The sequence below is a fragment of the Mobula birostris genome, chromosome 9, assembly GCF_030028105.1.
Source record: "Mobula birostris isolate sMobBir1 chromosome 9, sMobBir1.hap1, whole genome shotgun sequence".
Classification (NCBI taxonomy): Eukaryota; Metazoa; Chordata; class Chondrichthyes; order Myliobatiformes; family Myliobatidae; genus Mobula; species Mobula birostris.
Window position 1 is genome coordinate 1,966,634 of NC_092378.1, and position 20,867 is coordinate 1,987,500.

Consider the following 20,867-nt stretch of genomic DNA (forward strand, 5'->3'; position numbering starts at 1 on the left):
ATGTTTTGTGGTTTCTGTACCACACAATGATGCAGCCAGATAGGACACTATCCATGGTGCTCCTGTAGAAAGTTGTTAGAATGGGGAGGGCTAGGCCAAGAAAAGAGCGATGTACTCAATCTCCTCAGACTCAAAGGAGAGAAGACATTGAGTCCAGGTTAGATCATCCATTATGTGCACACCAAGGAATTTAGTGCTCTTCACAGCAGAGCAACTGATATGCAATGGATAGTGGTCGACCTTTGGCTATCTTTTGTCGTCCACACTGTATCATCAACAATTTAATACTGTTGAGGTGGATCTGGCAGTCTAGTCTTGAGTCAGCAGCGTGAACAGCAGCAGACTGAGCAAACAATCCTGGGGGGGCACCAGTGATCAGCGTGATGGAACTTCAGATGTTGCTGCCAACTCAGACAGATTGGGGTCTTCCAGTCAAGTTGTACAAAACACAGCATATCCTGTGGTTACTAAATTATGTACAGTCTTACAGCTATAAAATATAGCTTGTAAAGCATGTCTAAAAGCTCGTACCAATTTGTTATCATAAACATAACCTTTATTCGTGTTAAAATACAAGATTCAAGATTGTTTAATGTCATTTTCAATACGCAAGTGAAAAGGAGAACAAGATATTTGTTACTTGGCTCTGATGCAGAACCAAAAACAAAAAAACAGTAAGATAAGGAACACAATAATGTTAAAAAGCAATAAATATACAAGATAACTTGTACACACAGATTGTATGCCATAGGGCACTAGGTACAGGATTGTCTGTACACAAGGTGACTGACAGGAAATGATAGAGTAGTGGTGCTTGGGGGCATGGAGGGGCAGATTAGTGCCTGGGGATTTTACCACTTGGGGAAAGTAACTACTTTTGAATCTACACACATAAAAGTTGCTGGTGAACGCAGCAGGCCAGGCAGCATCTCTAGGAAGAGGTGCAGTCGACGTTTCAGGCCGAGACCCTTCATCAGGACTAACTGAAGGAAGACTGAGTAAGGGATTTGAAAGTTGGAGGGGGAGGGGGAGATCCAAAATGATAGGAGAAGACAGGAGGGGGAGGGATGGAGCCAAGAGCTGGACAGGTGATAGGCAAAAGGGATACGAGAGGATCATGGGACAGGAGGTCCGTGAAGAAAGACAAGGAGGTGGGGGCAACCCAGAGGATGGGCAAGGGGTATATTCAGAGGGCCAGAGGGAGAAAAAGGAGAGTGAGATAAAGAATGTGTGTATAAAAATAAGTAACAGATGGGGTACGAGGGGGAGGTGGGCATTAGCGGAAGTTAGAGAAGTCAATGTTCATGCCATCAGGTTGGAGGCTACCCAGACGGAATATAAGGTGTTGTTCCTCCAACCTGAGTGTGGCTTCATCTTTACAGTAGAGGAGGCTGTGGATAGACATGTCAGAATGGGAATGGGATGTGGAATTAAAATGTGTGGCTACTGGGAGATCCTGCTTTCTCTGGCAGACAGAACGTAGGTGTTCAGCAAAGCGGTCTCCCAGTCTGCGTCGGGTCTCGCCAATATATAAAATATGTTGCTTGAATTTCCAGCATCTGCAGAATTCCTGTTGTTTACTTTTGAATCTGGTGGTCCTGGCTTGGATGTTGCATAGTCCTCCCTGATGGGAGTGGGACAAGCTGTCCATGAGCAGGGTAGGTGAGATGTTTAGTCATCGTCATACTTTATTGATCCCAGGGGAAATTGGGTTTCGTTACAGTTGGTCCATAAATAATAAATAGTAATAGAACCATAAATAGTTAAATAGTAATATGTAAATTATGCCAGTAAATTACGAAATAAATCCAGGACCAGTCTATTGGCTCAGGGTGTCTGACCCTCCAAGGGAGAAGTTGTAAAGTTTGATGGCAGGAATGACTTCCTATGATGCTCAGTGCTGCATCTTGGTGGAATGTGTCTCTGGCTGAATGTACTCCTGTGCCCACCCAGTACATTATGTAGTGGATGGGAGACAGTGACCAAGATGGCATGCAATTTGAACAGCATCCTCTTTTCAGACACCACCGTCAGAGAGTCCAGTTCCATCCCACAACATCACTGGCTTTACGAATGAGTTTGTTGATTCTGTCGGTGTCTGCTACCCTCAGCCTGCCGCCCCAGCACACAACAGCAAACATGATAGCACTGGCCACCACAGACTCGTTGAACATCCTCAGCATCGTCCGGCAGATGTTAAGGACCTCAGTCTCCTCAGGAAATAGAGATGGCTCTGACCCTTCTTGAAGACAGCCTCAGTGTTCTTTGACCAGTCCAGTTTATTGTCAATTCGTATCCCCAGGTATTTGTAATCCTCCACCATGTCCACACTGATCCCCTGGATGGAAACAGGGGTCACCGGTACCTTAGCTCTCCTCAGGTCTACCACCAGCTCCTTAGTCTTTTTCACATTAAGCTGCAGATAATTCTGCTCACACCATGTGACAAAGTTTCCTACCGTAGCTCTGTACTCAGCCTCATCTCCCTTGCTGATGCATCCAACTATGGCAGTCATCAGAAAACTTCTGAAGATGACAAGACTCTGTGCAGTAGTTGAAGTCCGAGGTGTAAATGGTGAAGAGAAAGGGAGACAAGACAGTCCCCTGCGGAGCCCCAGTGCTGCTGATCACTCTGTCAGACACACAGTGTTGCAAGCACATGTACTGTGGTCTGCCATTAGGGTAATCAAGAATCCATAATACCAGGGAAGCTTCCATCTGCATCGCTGTCAGCTTCTCCCCCAGCAGAGCAGAGTGGATGGTGTTGAACGCACTGGAGAAGTCTAAAAACATGACCCTCACAGTGCTCGCTGGCTTGTCCAGGTGGGCATAGACACGGTTTCATGATATTGCTGGCCTTTTTCAGGCACTTTTCGGTATCAAGGGTTAATGTAAACAACTTCACAGTGTGGTGGAACAATCAAATTCTCATCATGTTTTATAAGTACTTAGGAGTACCACAATCTCTAATCTTTGAGAGCATGCAAAAGAGTGGGTAATTTCTAAAAGAGATATGAGGGGCAAGTTGTTTTTTTTTGGGGTAAACAGAGTGTGGTGGGTGCCTTGAATACATTGCATGGGTTGGTGGTAGAGGCAGATACATTAGAGACTTTTAAGAGACATTTGGATAGGCACATGAATGTGAGGAAAATGGAAGGATATGGACATTGTGCACTCAGAGGGGATTAGTTAGGTTGCCATTTGATTACTAATTTAATTGGATCAGCACAACATTGTGGGCAGAAGAGTCTGTTGCTGTACTGTTCTGTGCAACTTTGAAGGAAATTGATTTACATTGGTTTATTATTGTCATGTATACAGAGATAAGAGTGAAAAGCTTGCTTGTGTACCACCCAGACAGATCATGCCAAATCTGTGTACATCAAGGTAGTTAAAGAAAACAAAATAAAATGTAGCAGGAACAGCAAAAGTGCAGTGAGGTAGGCAAGATCTCAGCAGTTCTTTAACATATCAGAACTCCATCAACAGTGATAGAAACTCCCCTCAAGTCTGGTGGGACATGCTATAAAGTGGGATTAGTTTCAGAAATAAGCATAGAAACTGCTGGAAACACTCAGATCAGCATCAAGAGAAATGCTTAGTTATCAAGTTACAGACATCACAAGCTTGAGACTACAAAATTCCTTGATGTGCAGATAACAGACAATCTAATCTGGACCCATAACACCACCGCATTAGTCAAGGCACAGCAGCATTTACACTTTGAAGAGATTGAAGCGTGCAAGGCTCCCCACCCCCATTCTAACAATTTTCTACAAGGGCACCATTGAGAGTGTTCTGTGTGGTACAGAAGCTGCAAGGCATCAGATTGCAAGACCCTAAACAGGATAGTACAAACTGCTGACAGGATCATCAGGGTCCTTCTCCACCCATTGATGACATTTACCTGGAGCATAGACAAAGGGCTTGAAGCACTGTCGAGGACTTTACCTCCCATCCCATAATATCTTTGACCCACTTCTATCGATAAACTGGTACAGGAGCTTCAGGACTAGGACTGCCAGACAGCTTCTTTGCTTAGGCTGTAAGACTAATGAATACTACCACTACCAGTGTTAACACTAGAACAGCAAGCTGTTTACTGGACTGTTTACTTGTGCTGCACACTACATGTATTTTGAATTTTTAAAGAAAATCTTATTTATGGTAATATTTTGTTCCATGTGCTATGTACGAATTTTCTGTAACAGCCTAGTTAGGCTTTTACAGCTAATGCTCTAGGGCATTTCACTTAATAGTTTTTTTGTAGAGGCAATGTGTTCTGCTGGTAGTGTTGGGTTACCATTAAAGATAAGAGGTTATGGTGTTCAGCTTAGGAATATCAGGTCAGCCAATCAGGTTGATGGAATTGGGAGAAGATTCTAGAGAAAGCTGGGTGGAGAGGTTTTGTGATGGATTCTAAAGGGCTCGGGGTCCTTTCTCAGTGGGAGCTGGAGAGAAGATCGAGAAATCCGGTGGTAGGATTTGATCTAACCGGAATGTGCGATTCGATGGGAGTACATACACACAGCACATAAAACATACACATACATACACTGCACCAAGTTTAAACTTGTGCACAGGAGACAAAAATGTAAGTTAACTATTTATCTTTGAGTTTATCTTTGATGGTGGCAGTTTTTAAACTCCATTAGTTTTGTACCTAGACCTAATATAATGTATCAAACTGTCACTGTCTGATTAAATTGATCTGTAGAATAAAATACAAATAGTGTAAATATATCACCTTGCCAACAATAGTTATCAAATTACATAACTTTTACTTACTTGCAAAACCAGTGATTCTTTATCACCTTCCAGGCGTGCTAGCCTATCTTGGTATGCATCGCCAGAGATGGAGATGTGGCCATTTGTCTGTTTAAAAACCAAGATTAGAGTAGTAAACTTAACTCCTTTCAGTTGTAATACATCAGATTTATCACACTCTATAGTCACTGCTTTACCGGGAAGAGAATGCTTAAACAGTAGGAGAAAGCATTAAGCTGCAACTGCAACTATATCATCCTTTTTGGGAAGTGGCTAACAGAGGTTGAGACAATTTCCAGTGATGAACAGAAAGAATGGTTGGGATGGGTTGGTGGAGGAGAGGGAAGCAGGTGGTACTGACCTAGTCAGTGATTGCACTCACACAAACAAACAATAGTGCCTAAACAAAAAAAGATTAATAATCTGAAGATGAATAATTTTCAAAATGCTGAGAAATACTGATAAAACCCAGAAAGTGACTAGGATTTCTCTCTAGGCGATGCTTCATACAGCTGGGAGGGACAGCTAGAGTAATGCTTTAGTGTCAGCAACTGGGGTTCAATTCCTGCCACCACCTGTAAGGAGTTTTAACGTTCTCCCTCTGACTACGTGGGTTTCCTCCAGCTGCTTAGGTTTCCTCCCACATTCCAAAGACGCAAGTTGTGGTCACGTTAGGTTGACACCAGAAGCGTGACAACACTTTCAGGCTGCACCCAGCACATCCTTGGACTGTGGGGTATTTGACACAAAGAATGCATTTCGCTATATGTTTCAATGTATACATGACAAATAAAGCTAATATTGATTTTTTATCTTTTCACCAAGAACCAGAGTACCCCTCCATTAAGACAGCATACACAAGCATGCTATTACAGGTGGCCCCCGTTTTCCGAACGTTCGCTTTACGACACCTCGCTGTTACGAAAGAACTACATTAGTTACTTGTTTTCGCTAACAGGTGTTTTCACTGTTACGAAAAAAGGCAGCACTCGCTCAAACAGCCAACCTCCTCCCCCGGAACTGCATTCTAACCGGCATTGCTTAAACACGTGCTTTATCTCGATTTATTTTGTGCATCCGTTAGCAAGATCAGTTCTAAGGTATCCGAAAAGCCTAAAAGAGCTCGCAAGGGTATTAGCGTAAAACTAGACATAATTAAGCATTTCGATCATGGTGAACGAAGTAAGGACACTGTCTGCTCGTTGAACTTGCCTGCGTTCACCATTTGTACTATTTATACACACAGAAAGAATTTTGAAAGCTGCCGATGTTACTGTTGGTTCTGCTCATAGCAAAGTGGTCTCTCTTAGTCGGCATCCAATAATGGATAAAATGGAAAGTCTATTGCTTGAGTGGATTGATGGGTGTACAAAGCGTGGTGTTTCGTTAAGTTTTCTTATACTTAAGGAGAAATCAGTCTTTTTAATAAGCTGAAACAGAAAGCACTGGACGATGGTGATGAAAGTGGAATTTAAAGGTAGTCATAGGTGGTTTGATCGGCTTCTGAGGCGAGGGCAGCTTCATAGTTTAAGCAGTGGTCCCTAACCTCCGGGCCGCGGACTGATACATTGCCGCGAAGAATGCAGCGGTAATCGGAATGCACCCAGCACATCTTTAAGAAAAAAGTCGAAATAAACAAGCTAATTAATTAGGTGCTGCCCGGCACGTAAATGTCGGCCCAGATCAGCGGCGATTGTCGATTACATCAGGTGGTTATTTGTATAAGCAAGTGTTTAACTGTGACGAAACTACAATTTACTGGAGTCTTCCCGATTCCGGTAAGTGAAACTACACCATACAGACATTATTTCTACTTTATGTAGGCTGTGTATTTTTGCGTGTTATTTGGGATGATTTGGCAGCTTCACAGCTTAAAGGTTACTGGAGAGAGTGTTTCTGCCGACAGCGCTTCCGCGAAATTTTCACTGCGCTAGACAGTGCTGCAGAAAAGTATTTCTACCTTATATAGGCTGTGTATTTATCATAATGTTCCTGCTTTTACTATACGTTACTGTTATTTTAGGTTTTGTGTGTTATTTGGCATGATTTTGTAGGTTATTTTTTGGTTCTGGGAACGCTCAAAATTTTTTCCCATATTAATAATTGGTAATTGCTTATTCACTTTACGACATTCCGGCTTACGAACCGCTTCATAGGAACGCTCTACCTTCAGATAGCGGGAGAAACCTGTATACACAATGAGCTCAAAGTATACAATTGAGAGATCATTTGACATGGATCTCAAGTACTCCACATAGCATAACAATTCAGAATTAGATCCTCTCTGGGCAAGATGCTATGAAGCAGCTTCACAACAGAATAAGCAATTTGTCCAAACCTGCATTTAGTGTCCATTACACTAGATCAAGCAGGCGGTATAGAAGAGGCCCTTCGACCTTCATTATTGTGCTGACCTTTTAACCTAGTCTATGATCAATCTAACCCTTGCCTCCCACATACCCCTCCAGTTTTCTATCATACATGTGCCTATCTGGTAGTGCATTCCACATATCCATCACTCTGTGGTAAAACTTACCTCTGACATTCCCCCTATCACATTCAAATTGATGCCCACCCCTACCCCTTGTATTAACAAAGACTTCCCTGCCTTACATGGAGTAGATGCAGAGGGCCAGTCAGGCTGACCCTCCTGACCTGGGAGCTGCCAGGTACAGTACACCGAGCCCAAGCAAGGAGTAGAAGTCAGGCTGGGAAAAGGGCTCTTTGCTGAGGGCCTGAACGAATTTAAATATCTTTGACAGAAATATTTTTAAAAACCCTCTAAAAGTCTAACATTTTAAAGTTTAATAAAATAATGATTGATATTATTTTTATTCTTTTCTTTATCCTAGTCCCTTCCACTAAGAAAAGGTAACAGAAGTTAGGTAGTGGTATGCTCCTCTGCAGGATGTAGATCAGGGACACCAGTGCTCCTGCTGACTGTACCTGTGGGAATAAAGTCAGCTATGGACCTGTCAGACTACAGAACAGCAAGAGCAGAGGGTGGATTCGCAATGGAGTATCCTGGATGCAGAAAATATGCCAGAAAGTTAGTCATACTGCAGTTTCAGTGAGAGGAGATCCCAGCACATCCCAAGATTACACTAGCTGGTAATGCAAATGACTCACGTAGCGTCCATGATTCAGGAACAGCTTCTTCCCCTTTGCCATCCGATTCCTGAATGGACATTGAACCCTTGGACACGACCTCACTTTTTTAATGTATCGGATTTCTGTTTTTTTGCACATTTTCTTAATTTATTCAATATATGTATACTGTAATTGATTTATTTATTATTTTTATTTATCTTTTCTCCTCTATATTATGTATTGCATCGAACTGCTGCTGCTAAGTTAACAAATTTCATGTCACATACCAGTGATAATAAACCTGATTGTGACTGTAGGTTTTGATGTGTATGTAATAAATAAATGAATATGAATCAGGAAGAGAAGCCGCCCACTATGGTCATTCTCCTTTCAAACAGGTGCACTATGCTTGGGACACACAAAACTGTAGATAATGGATTCTAGAGCAAGGAAAAGAATCTGCTTGAGGAACTCAGTGAGTCAAGCTGTATTTTGAGGGCAAAAGAATAGCTGACATTTCAGGTCAAGACCCTACACCAAGACTGCAGTGGACGCTGTGGTGGTGGTGGGGGGGTTGGGGAAGAGAGTGTGGAGGGGAATGGACCCTTGGGTGAAAACAGCAGCCACATCACAACCTGTGGCACGTGGGGCTTCTGCTGTACTGTGTACGGTCAGAGAGGGGATGAAACAAGTCCAATAGGCAGGGCATGTAAGTAACTGGTCTTGAGGGGAAGGTAGCATCTACGAAGAGGAATGAATAGTCGATGTTTCAGGCAGGGACCCTTTATCAGGACTGGAAAGGAAGGGTACAGAAGCCAGAATAAGATGGAATGAGGGGGAGGAGTACAAGTTAGTAAGTGACGGGTGAGGCCAGGTGAGGGGGAAACTGGCAGGGAGCAGTGGTGGATGAAGTGAGGAGCTGGGAAACGATAGGTGAAAAAGGTAATGGGCTGAAGAAGGAACACACACAAAATGCTGGAGGACTGCAGCATGTATGAAACAGAATAAACAGTCAACTCTTTATTCCTCTGGCACCGAGTTTCTCCAGCACTGTGTTACACAAAACTAAACTACATCTATTTTAATGCAGGGCAGATGAATTCGTTAACACAAGGGACTACAATATTGTTGCCATCACTGAAAAATGGGAGGATGGCAACTCACTATCTGAGTATGGACTTCTCAGATGAGAAAGATGTAGATGTAAAAGAGAAAGCGGTATCCCAATGGACAGGATTAACTTGAATGTGAAGCCATTTTAAGTTCAGAGCATTCCAGTTAATTGGGAACACATTCGGGACCAGTATATTTTGGCCCAATTCGCCGAAGTCTCATGGAAATAGTTAGAAAGGTATAAAGAAACAAACTGAATAACAAATTATGTATTTAAATAAAATATAGAAGAAACCACTTTTTAAATTGCCTTCTGTTGGTTTTTAAGCGCTTCCCAATCCTCTAACTTCCCACTAATTTTTGCTCTATTATATGCCCTCTCTTTGGCTTTAACTTCTTGTTAGCCACGGTTGTGTCATTTTTCCTTTAGAATACTTCTTTCTCTTTAGGATGTATATATCATGTGCCTTCAGAATTGCTTCCAGAAATTCCAGCCATTGCCGCTCTGCCGTCATTCCTGCCAGTGTTCTTTTCCAATCAATTCTGGCCAACTCCTCTCTCATGCCTCTGTAATTCCATTCACTCCACTGTAATACTGATACATCTGACTTTAGCTTCTCCTTCTCAAATTTAAGGGTGAATTTGATCATATTATGATCACTTGGCCCCAGGGATTCTTATACCTTAAGATCTCTAATCAATTCCGGTTCATAGCTGATCCTCTAGTGGGCTCAATCATAAGCTGCTCTAAAAGATCCAACTTGTAGGCACTCTAGAAATTCCCCTCCTGGAATCCAGCACCAACCTGATTTCCCCAATCTACCTGCATATTGAAATTCCCCATGACTATTGTAATATTAACACGAGGATTTGTCCCCCCTCCCCCTTTTCTTTCTCCCTGGGCCTCCTGTCCCATGATCCTCTCATATCCCTGTTGCCAATCACCTGTCCAGCTCTTGGCTCCATCCCTCCCCCTCCTGTCTTCTCCTATGATTTCCGATCTCCCCCTCTCAAATCTCTTACTAGCTCTTCCTTCAGTTAGTCCTGACGAAGGGTCTCGGCCCAAAACGTCGACTGTACCTCTTCCTGCCTGGCCTGCTGCGTTCACCAGCAACTTTTAATATCTATTGTAACATTGCCCTTTTGGCATGCATTTTCTATCTCCCATTGCAGTTTGTAACCACATCCTGACTACTGTTTGGGGGTTTGTATACAACTTCCCTCAGGGTCTTTTTACCCTTGCAGCTCCTTAGCTCTATTCACAATGATTCAACACTTTCCAACTCAATTTCAGCTCTTTGTACTGAATTGATTTCATTTTTTAAACCAACAGAGCAATGCCGCCCCCTCCATCTTTCTGCCTATACTTTTGATACAATGTGTATCCTTGGACATCAAGCTTCCAGATACAACCTTTCAGCTATGATTCAGTGGTGCCTACAACATCGTACCTGCCATTCAGCAACTGTGCTGCAAGTTCACTTACCTCATTCTGTGTACTGTGCGCTCGTGGTATAATCCACTATACACCAAGAGCAAAAGAATACTTGGGGGAAGAGGAGGGTCCATTCAAGGTAACAAGGGGTGCATGGAGCCAGAAGGTTTTAGTGGGGTCCTAATTGCTACTATTTGTTTGCATTTACAAAGGAATCAGAGCTTGTAGCTGAAGACTTCAGTGATGGGATAGTTTAAATTTGAATACACGTCTCCCTAAATAAAGAGGTACTTGTCACCTTAGCAAGCTTAAGCATGAGCAAGTCTTCACTGCCAGTTGAAACTTATCACAGGGTGCTATGGGGGAGAAGGCGAGAGATTGTGAGAACCCTGACTGATAGTTTTAATGCTTCACTGGACACAAACAGAGGGCAGCAAATGTGGTCTTTTTCCCCCAAGAAAGGCAGCACGGAAATGTGTAGTGTATGTGTGTATATATATAACCTGTGAATCTAACATCAATAGTAGGAAAGTTGTTGCAAAAAAAATCTGAAGAGCAGGGACAAGCATGGCTTTGTTAAGGACAGAAGAGCATCTATACTTTATAATGCCTAATGCACCCCTGGCATCAGCCTCCCTGCTATCAAGGACACATATATAGAAAGGAGCCAGAATAAGGACAGTAACATCATGAAGGAACTTACCCACCCTGCTCATAGACTGTTTGTCCCACTCCCATCAGGGAGGAGGCTACGTAGCATCCACACCAGCTCACTAGACAAGGTTATTTGATTTCAAACAACTGGTTTATTGATCATTACAGAAGGTCTCTCTGAAGCTTCCCACTCCCTCCCCATTCCTCCCCCCCAACCATAATTCCCTTCTCCCTGCCTGATGAGACATAATTTTAAGATGATTAAAGTATTGGGGGGGGGGGGGCATCTGAGATAGGATTTTTTTTAAATACACAGGATGTGGTGGATACGTGTAATGCTCTGCTAGGTGTAGTGGTAGAGGCAGATGCATTAGGGGCATTTAAGCAGCTTAGATAGGCACATGGAGGATAGAAAATTGGAGGGTTAAGTAGGAGGAACGGGTTAAATTGATCTTAGAGTAAGTTAAAAAAGTTGGCACAATATTGTGGGCCAAAGGGCCTGTACTGTGCTGTAATAGTTTATGCTTTGTTCTATGAAATAGTACAATCTAAAGATATTTATTAATATCAACTTTGTGACATGTAAATTGCAACATATAGTGAAATGCCTCAACTGCATCAAGTCAAATCAAAGAGGGTGCGTTGGGGGCAGCCTGCAAGTGTGCCATGCTACTGATGCCGACTTAGTATGGCCAAAACTGACTAACCTTAGAATGGAAGAGCAAACCGCAGAACCCAAAGAAAACCCAGGTGGTCATGGGAAGGTGGTGCAAACTCCTAACACACAGCAGGCTTGTACCCCATTTGTACCTCGGCATCTCCTTGATCTTGCAGGCACTTGTCTATTAATCTGCATTTTAATTGTTTACAGTGTCAAAGCTTTGACAGCACAAGCTGCTGAATCATTCAAGGCTATGTTTTAGTTTCCTTCTTCACCACCTTGGGTATTTTAATTGTTTGGAGACTTCTTCTTCCCCTCTCATTAATATCCTAAAAGTACAGAAATATTTAAATGGATTATTTATCCAATTGCACATTAAGCTCCCACAAACTGTACACACCTGAAGCACCCAAATATCTCAGAAATGCATCAGCACAACTCAACTCCCTTAAACTTCAGGATAATTAGAACACAAGTACAGCTCAGGGTCAACACAATTTCTATTTTAAAACATGACACTAGTAACAAGACTTCAGCTTGTACGTGTGAAAATAAATTATTTGGATTGGTTGGTAACAGTCTTCAGTCACCACAAGATGGCACTGCCTGGCTAGCTTAGTCAACTTTTAAATACAAGAGATCTTGCAGATGCTGGAAGTCCAAAGCAGCACACACAAAATGCTGAAGGAACTCATCCGGTCAGGCGGCTTCTATTGAAATGACCAAACAGTTGATGTTTCGGGCTGAGAAGCTTCTTCAGGACCAGGAATGAAGGGGAAAGATGCCAGAATAAAAAGGTGGGGGGGGGGGGGGGAAGGAAGCTAGCACCCCCTCTATGAATACATGGCTCCTCCGTAGAGAGAATCAAGTGCACCGAGTTCCTGGGACTCACATCACAGATGACCTCACCTGGTCCTTTAACATCGCCTCCCTGAACAGCACCTCCACTCCCTAAGACCGAGGCAAACCCCCACCTCGCCCCATTTTAACTGTGTTTTACAGGAGCACCATTGAGTATCCTAACAAGTTGCATCTCCATCTGGTATGGAAACAGTCGATCATCGGACCGATAGTCCCTGCAAAGGTCTGTGAGAACAGCTGAGAAGATCATGGGAGTGTCTTCCTACCATCCATCGGAGTCATTTATCAGAAGTGCTGCGTACACAGGACCCTTAGTATTGGTAAGGATCCCACCAATCTATCCAGCATTCTCTTTGACTTTCTACCATCAGGCAGGAGATTCCGATGCACAAGAACAAGAACAGTCAGGAATGGGAAACAGTTTTTTCCCCCAGGGCTTCCGAGCTCTCTGCCACATCGTATTCAAAGTGTCACCTCAACTTATAAGGGAAAGTGAGCCAGAGATAGGTAGGAGCTACAAGGAGTTAGACAAGTTGGTCACTGTCAGGGAAGGGAAGTGAAGTGCTCAGAGAGTAGAGAGCACCCTTGTGGCAATCCCCCCTCAGTAATCATTCTCTTGTTTTGGATGACCTGACAGAGGATGACCATGGTGATCAGGTCTCTGGCACTGTGCCTGGTTCCGTGGTGCAGAAGGAGAGAAGATGATGAGGAATGCAGTAGTCATAGGGGATTCGACAGTGAGGGGATCATACAGGAGGTTCTGTCAGCCTGATAGAGATACCTCCATGGGTGTGTTGCCCCCCAGGTGCCAGGGTACGGGACGTCTTGGATCGGGTGCAGAGTGTTCTGAAGGCAGAGGGTGAACAGCCAGAACTCTTAGAACATAGAATAGTACAGCACAGTACAGGCCCTTCAGCCCACAATGTTGTGCCAACCCTCAAACCCTGCCTCTCATATAATCCACAACCTTAAATTCCTCCATGTACCTGTCTAGTAGTCTCTTAAACTTCACTAGGGTATCTGCCTCCACCACTGACTCAGGCAGTGCATTCCACGTACCAACCACTGAGTAAAAAACCTTCCTCTAATATCCCCCTTGAACTTCCCACCCCTTACCTTAAAGCCATGTCCTCTTGTATTGAGCAGTGGTGCCCTGGGGAAGAGGCGCTGGCTATCCACTCTATTTATTCCTCTTAATATCTTGTACACCTCTATCATGTCTCTTCTCATCCTCCTTCTCTCCAAAGAGTAAAGCTCTAGCTCCCTTAATCTCTAATCATAATCCATACTCTCTAAGCCAGGCAGCATCCTGGTAAATCTCCTCTGTACCCTTTCCAATGCTTCCACATCCCTCCTATAGTGAGGCGACCAGAACTGGACACAATACTCCAAGTGTGGCCTAACCAGAGTTTTATAGAGCTGCATCATTACATCGCGACTCTTAAACTCTATCCCTCAACTTATGAAAGCTAACACTCCATAAGCTTTCTTAACTACCCTATCCACCTATGAGGCAACTTTCAGGGATCTGTGGACATGTACCCTGAGATCCCTCTGCTCCTCCACACTACCAAGTATCCTGCCATTTACTTTGTACTCTGCCTTGGAGTTTGTCCTTCCAAAGTGTACCACCTCACACTTTTCCGGGTTGAACTCCATCTGCCACTTCTCAGCCCACTTCTGCATCCTATCAATGTCTCTCTGTAATCTTCGACAATCCTCTACACTATCTACAACACCACCAACCTTTGTGTCGTCTGCAAACTTGCCAACCCACCCTTCTACCCCCATATCCAGGTCATTAATAAAAATTGGGCCTGTACCATGCTGTACTATTCTATTCTATTTACATTGGTGGTGCACAAGTGGAATAGGTCAAAAGCTTTAAGTTCCTTGGGGTCAATATCACAAATGACCTGACTTGGTCCAACCAAGCAGAGTCCACTGCCAAGAAGGTCCGCCAGCGCCTTTACTTCCTGAGAAAGCTAAAGAAATTTGGCCTGTCCCCTAAAACCCTCACTAATTTTTATACATGCACCGTAGAAAGCATTCTTCTAGGATGCATCACAACCTGGTATGGAAGTTGTCCTGTCCAAAACCGGAAGAAACTGCAGAAGATCATGAACACAGCCCAGCACATCACACAAGCCTCGGACTCACTTTACACCGCACGCTGTCGGAGCAGTGCTGCCAGGATAATCAAGGACACAACCCACCCAGCCAGCACACTTTTCGTTCCTCTTCCCTCCGGGAGAAGGCTCAGGAGCTTGAAGACTCGTATGGCCAGATTTGGGAACAGCTTCTTTCCAACTGTGATAAGACTGCTGAACGGATCCTGACCCGGATCTGGGCCATACCCTCCAAATATCCGGACCTGCCTCTCGGTTTTTTTGCACTACCTTACTTTCCCTTTTCTATTTTCTATTTATGATTTATAATTTAAATTTTTAATATTTACTATCGATTTGTACTCGCGGGAGCACGAAGCGCAGAATCAAACATCGCTGTGATGATTGTACGCTGTAGTTTGGCGACAATAAAGTAAAGTGAAACAAAGCGAGTTACATTTAACACCATTTCGAGATACCCGTGCACAGCCCTCCACCCCAGCTCAGTGAGAAAGATACTTCCTCTCAGAAATGTGCCATATTACTACAGAGGGGAGGTTGTTGCTGTGTGGATGGAGGTGCCAGGGGAACCGAACAAATCCCATGGCACTGATCAGGGAACTTCCTCTGAATTCTGGCCAAAATCCCTGCTTCAATCACCATAACAAATTAACCTTCTATTTGCTGAATTTGTTTGTGGGGACAGCATGTTATACAAGCTTCACAGCGTTGTGCAGCATGGAAACTGCCTTTCTGCATAAGCCAACCTTTTTGCCTAACTACAGTAATACCACTTGCCAACAACAGGTCCGGATCCTGCTGTGCCTTGACTATTTAAGTCCTTGTTTAAATGTCTCAATCATGTGTTGTCATTGTATCCAATTTGACCACCACCTCTGACAGCGAGATCCAGATATCAACCATTGCGCAAAATATTTGCCCTCAAATCCTTCTTCACTCCTTCCCCTCAGTTTCAACACATGCTCTCTTGTTTTTGATACCCTTGGAATGGGGAAAAATATTCTTGCTATCTACCTCATCAATGCTCCCCCTAATCTTATATGCCTCTATTAAGTCACTGTGCAGCGACCTACACTCCTGGGTAAACAAACTCAGTCTGCCCAACCTCTCTTCATAACTAAAGTCCTCCAATCAGACAACATCCTGTAAAACCTCATTTGCAATCTCCACTACAACCACATCCTTCCTAAAGTGCTGACAGCACAACTGCGCAACGTACTCCAAGTGTATTCTAACCAAAGTAACACTGAACATCACAACACCACCTCTACCACCACCCCTAGCAATGCGTTCCATGTACTCACCACTCTTCATTAAAAAAAAATACCTCTGACAGTTGAAATTATTCCCCTCATATTAGCCATTTCTACCCTGGGAAAAAGTATCTAGCTGTCCACTTGATCTATGCCCCTCATCATCTTGTACATCTCTATCAAGTCACTTCTCATCCTCTTCCACTCTAAAGAGCTTGATCAGCCTCTCCTCATAAGACATGCTCTCTAATCCAGGCAGCTTCCTGGTAAATCTCCTCTGTACCCTTTCTAAAGCTTCCACATCCTTCCTATAATGAAGTGAGCAGAACTAAATACAATGTTCCAAGTGTGGTCTAACCAGGGTTCATAGAGCTACAACATGAGTCGGGGGTTGGATTTAAGAGCTGTGAGGTAATGAAGGGCAACACACCATAGGTCTTCTTAACCACTATCAATTTTGAGGATTTATGGATGAGGATCCCAAAATCCCCCTGTTCCCCAACACATAAGAAACCTGCCATTAACGCTGTATTCTGTCTTCAAGTCTGACCTTCCAAAGTGAATCACTTCACATTTTTCTGAGTACAAAGTGCTTTGTAAAGTAGCAACATAACGTCACAGCTTCTATATTCTATGCCCTATGCTTTCTTCAGCATCCTATTGACCCATGTTTGTTCAAGATACAGTGAACTTGAACTCAAGAGTCCCCTATGTAACATCATCAAATGTTGTCTTCACACTTTTATGAGCTATCCCCTCTGTATTGTACAGTCCAGATGAAGGAGCACAACTCAAAGCAATAACTGCACATTTCTCTCCACAGATTAACCTGACCCACTGAGCTCCTCCAGCTTTCTGTGTGTTGCTTCAGATTCCAGCACCTGACCAATGCTGGAGGAACTCAACAGGTCATACACATCCTAAAGGGAAATGGACCATTGACATTTTTAGTCAAGATCCTTCATCAGAACTGATCTGAAATGCTGACTGTCCATTTCCCTTTACAGATGGTGCCTGATCCGCTGACAGTTGGATCTTTTGTTTCTGATTTTAGCATTGGCAGTCTCTCTTGACAAATAAAGCTAACCTTTTATCTAACCTTTACAGCATACTACTCACCAGATTACTCTGTAGCCATTCGGCGAGAAGTTCTGCAGTGGAGTCTGGTATCTGACAGCGCAGTCCGTCTTTCTCCTCATTCTCCATCAGCTCCAGTAGTCCTCGAAGGTCCTCCACCAGGTGTAAAACACGCAGGCCACCTATATATGGGGAGTTGGGCGATTGGCAGTCAAAGAGACCATTTGTGTAATCCAAGGTCTTTGAACCTAGTGAGAGATAAATGAGGAAGAAGTTAACTCTCATGAATACGAGCAATGAGTATCACTGAAATACAGTAATGTGCCAAGTCAAGGCTACAACGGGGTGGAAATTGATTATCTTTATTAAATTAATTTCTTATGCAGGTAAATCTCATTGTCTAAGATGACAGACTACTAATGGACTTCCACTTAGCAAGTTAACATACAAAATTGGAGAGGCAACTGCACAAGATCGGAAAAAGCTGCAGATTCAGCCAGTTCCATTATGGCACTCACCTCCTCATATCCAGGAGGCTTTCAAAAGGCAATGCCTCAAAAAGGCTGCATCAATCATTAAGGACCTCTATCACCCAGGATATACTCCCTTTTCATTACTACAATCAGAGAAGAGCCGCACAAGTCTGAAGATCCACACAACATTTTAGGAACAGGTTCTTTCCCTTCACCATCTGATTTCTGGATGGACAATAAACCCATGAATACAACCTCACTATTATTAAGACCATAAGACATGGGAGCAGAACGAGGCCATTTGGCCTATAAGAGTCTGCTCAGCCATTCAGTCATGGCTGATCCTTTTATCCCCCTCCTCAGCCTTCGCCCTGTAACCTTTAAGAACCTATCAATCTCTGCCTTAAATACAGCCAACAACCTGGCCTCCACAGCAGCCTCTGCCTCCACAAATACACCACTCACTGGGGATGTGCCTTCTTGTCCAAGTTTACCCCTCTATGGGAAACATCTTTTCCACATCTACTCTGTCTAGGCCTTTTAATACTCAAAAGGTTTCAGTGGGATCCCACTCTTCTAAATTCCAGCGAGTACAGACCCAGAGTCAAACGTTCCTCATATGATAATCCGTTTATTCCCAGAATCATCCTTGTGAACTGCCTCTGGACCCTCTCCAATGTCAGCACATCTCTTCTAAGATGAGGGGCCCAAAACTGTTCACAATACTCAAGGTGAGGCCTCACCAGTGCCTTATAAAGCCTCAGCATCACATCCCTGCTCTTGTATTCTAGACCTCTTGAAATGAATGCTAACATTGCATTTGACTTCCTCACCACTGACTCTACCTGCAAGTTAACCTTTAGAGTGTTCTGCACAAGGACTCTCAAGTCCCTTGCATCTAAGACTTTTGGATATTTTCCCCCACTTACAAAATAGCCTGCATTTATTTCTACTACCAAAGTGCACGACCATGCATTTTTGAACATTGCATTTCATTTGCCTATTCTCCTAATCCAAGTCCTTCTGCATCCTAACCATTTCCTCAATACTACCTTCCCCACCACCAATCTTCGTATCATCTAAAACTTGGCAAGAAGCCATCTCTCTCTCTCTCTCTATCCCATAGGATGATGATGGTTCCTTTCAGTTAGTGGGGTTCACCCCACTCCTCAAAGGAACAGTGTGTGCGTGAATGGATTTTAGGTGAGGTGGGGGTTGCACAGGTCCAGACCCACCCTCTCGACATCCCCTCCCAGATCCAGCGGCATGGTGGGGGCCAAGACAGCTGGGGGAAGTTCTGTCGCAGTGAATAGCCAGACCAAGCTTTGATGCAAGGGATGCCCTTTCCGCGCTTCACGGCACGTGTTTGCTAGATGGCCGTTGACCCTATGAGAGGGTTCATCCGCCCTTTGTCAGGTCAGGTCACTCGTCTGAGTGCTACTGGTACCATGTAACGCAGTACCACCTGTCGCATGGTCGGTGACAAAACTGGCTCCCCCACCAGGCTTGCCTGGTGAGCAGGGTGGCTAGACACACTGCAGGACGAAAAACAAGACCTGTCAAAGGGCGGATGAAAAAGCCATCTATTCCATCATCTAAATCATTGATATACAGCACAAAAAGATGCGATTCCAACACCGAACCCTGCAGACCACTAGTCACAGGCAGCCAACCAGACCAGGATCTTTTTATTCCTACCCAAGTGAGGTAGTGCTCATTTAGTGATTTTTGTGTGTATTGCATTGCACAGCTGCCAGAAAACAAATTTCACCACATATGCCGGTGATATTAAACCTGAATCTGACTCCATAAAGAAATTCCTGAGTGTCACTTATTGTAAATGACACTATTGTATCAAGCTACCACTGCCAGTACCCATACCAATAACACTCCCAAACAGGCCTTCTGCACTTTCTCCACAAATATTTAATGAATTCAACCAATTTTACTGTTGCGATAAATGACAGATGTAACTAATTGCAATATGTAACCATGAACTTGCTCACATTACCTCCGGGATAGTATCCAGGAATTTATTTCAATTACAGCATGTGAGACAGAATGAGATTCTTGGAATCCACTGGAGGAATATAGAGGTTAGAATAGGAAACTGATTTGTATTTACAAACTTTGAGAGGAATAGACAGGGCAGATAGTAGGAGTCTTATTTCCCCATGGTGTGGGTGTCTAAAACAAGGCATGGGTTTACAGCGAAAGGTGGAGGCACGTAATCACACTTTAAAGCAGCAGCGAAGGAAGCACTTGAATTACCACTGTCAAGGTCATCGACCGAATACAGATAATTGTAATTATATAGATGGGTGGATCAGTCAGCAGATAAATGGTAGGGCCAAGTGCTGTACAGAGGCGTGGAAGATGATTTGATAGACAGAGGCTTTTTCCTAAAGCAGAATGGTTAATATAAGGTGCTTGGATGTCAGGGGTAGGTCCACAGCCCCCCGCCCCCCCACAGAATGGTGGGTGCACTGAATGCATTGCCAGAGTTGGTGTTGTTAAGGGAAGATACTGTAGATTAGTAAGGGCATTTAAAAGACTCTTGGATAAGCACATGGATGAAAGAAAAAATTAAGAGCTATGTGGAAGAGATGGTTAGATTAAAGGGTCAGCACAACATCGTGGGCTGAAGGGCCTGTACTGTTTTACATTCTATGATTCAAACAATTGCATTTTATATTGAGAGTGTTCTGGATTTGATTATTAAATTTTAGCAAAGTTAAAAAAAGTTGAGCTTTGTCTCGTGGGAAGATATTTGCAAAATATTTTCTGCAAAGAATGTTTTTGAAAATCATCTGCCCACTAGAAATTCTCAGTACATCACAGCCCACAGCATACTTACAGAGGGCCAAACAGGAAATCGAACTCTGCTCCATTACCATATGAGCATCTGTACTTCCCACCCACACTCAACACATAGTTCCTTGACAGGAAGTAAAAAAAGTGAAAAAAATATGGAAGGGTAAAGGGATGGGATGAAATAAGAAAGAGTGAGAGGTCAGGAAAGTGCAAAGAATCTTATTAGTTCCCCTCATTGTCCCCCACTTTTCCTTTGCTACATCGACGACTGCAATTGGCACCGCTTCCTGCACGCATGCTGAGCTTGTTGACTTCATTAACTTTGCCTCCAACTTTCACCCTGCCCTCAAGTTCATCTAGTCCATTTCCAACACCTCACTTCCCTTTCTTGATCTTTCTGTCTATCTCTGGAGACAGCTTATCTACTGATGTCTACTATAAGCTCTCACAGCTACCTGGACTATTCCTCCTCACCATCTCTTGCAAAAATGTCATCCCCTTCTCGCAATTCCTCCGTCTCCACCGCATCTGCTTTCAGGAT

The 20,867-nt window shown here is 43.6% G+C and overlaps 1 protein-coding gene across 4 annotated transcripts in view; it reads right to left on the bottom strand.

Annotated features, from left to right (window-relative positions):
* ppfibp1b (PPFIA binding protein 1b) overlaps window positions 1-20,867 on the bottom strand; it is a 253,814-nt gene that overhangs the window by 149,372 nt on the left and 83,575 nt on the right. For all 4 annotated transcript variants that reach the window (XM_072267360.1, XM_072267357.1, XM_072267359.1 and 1 more), the window contains exons 3-4: window positions 17,082-17,287; window positions 4,788-4,874 (exon numbers count right to left, since the gene is read on the bottom strand). In XM_072267360.1, coding sequence (XP_072123461.1) covers window positions 4,788-4,874; window positions 17,082-17,287 — 293 coding nt within the window. The remainder of the gene's footprint in view (window positions 1-4,787; window positions 4,875-17,081; window positions 17,288-20,867) is intronic.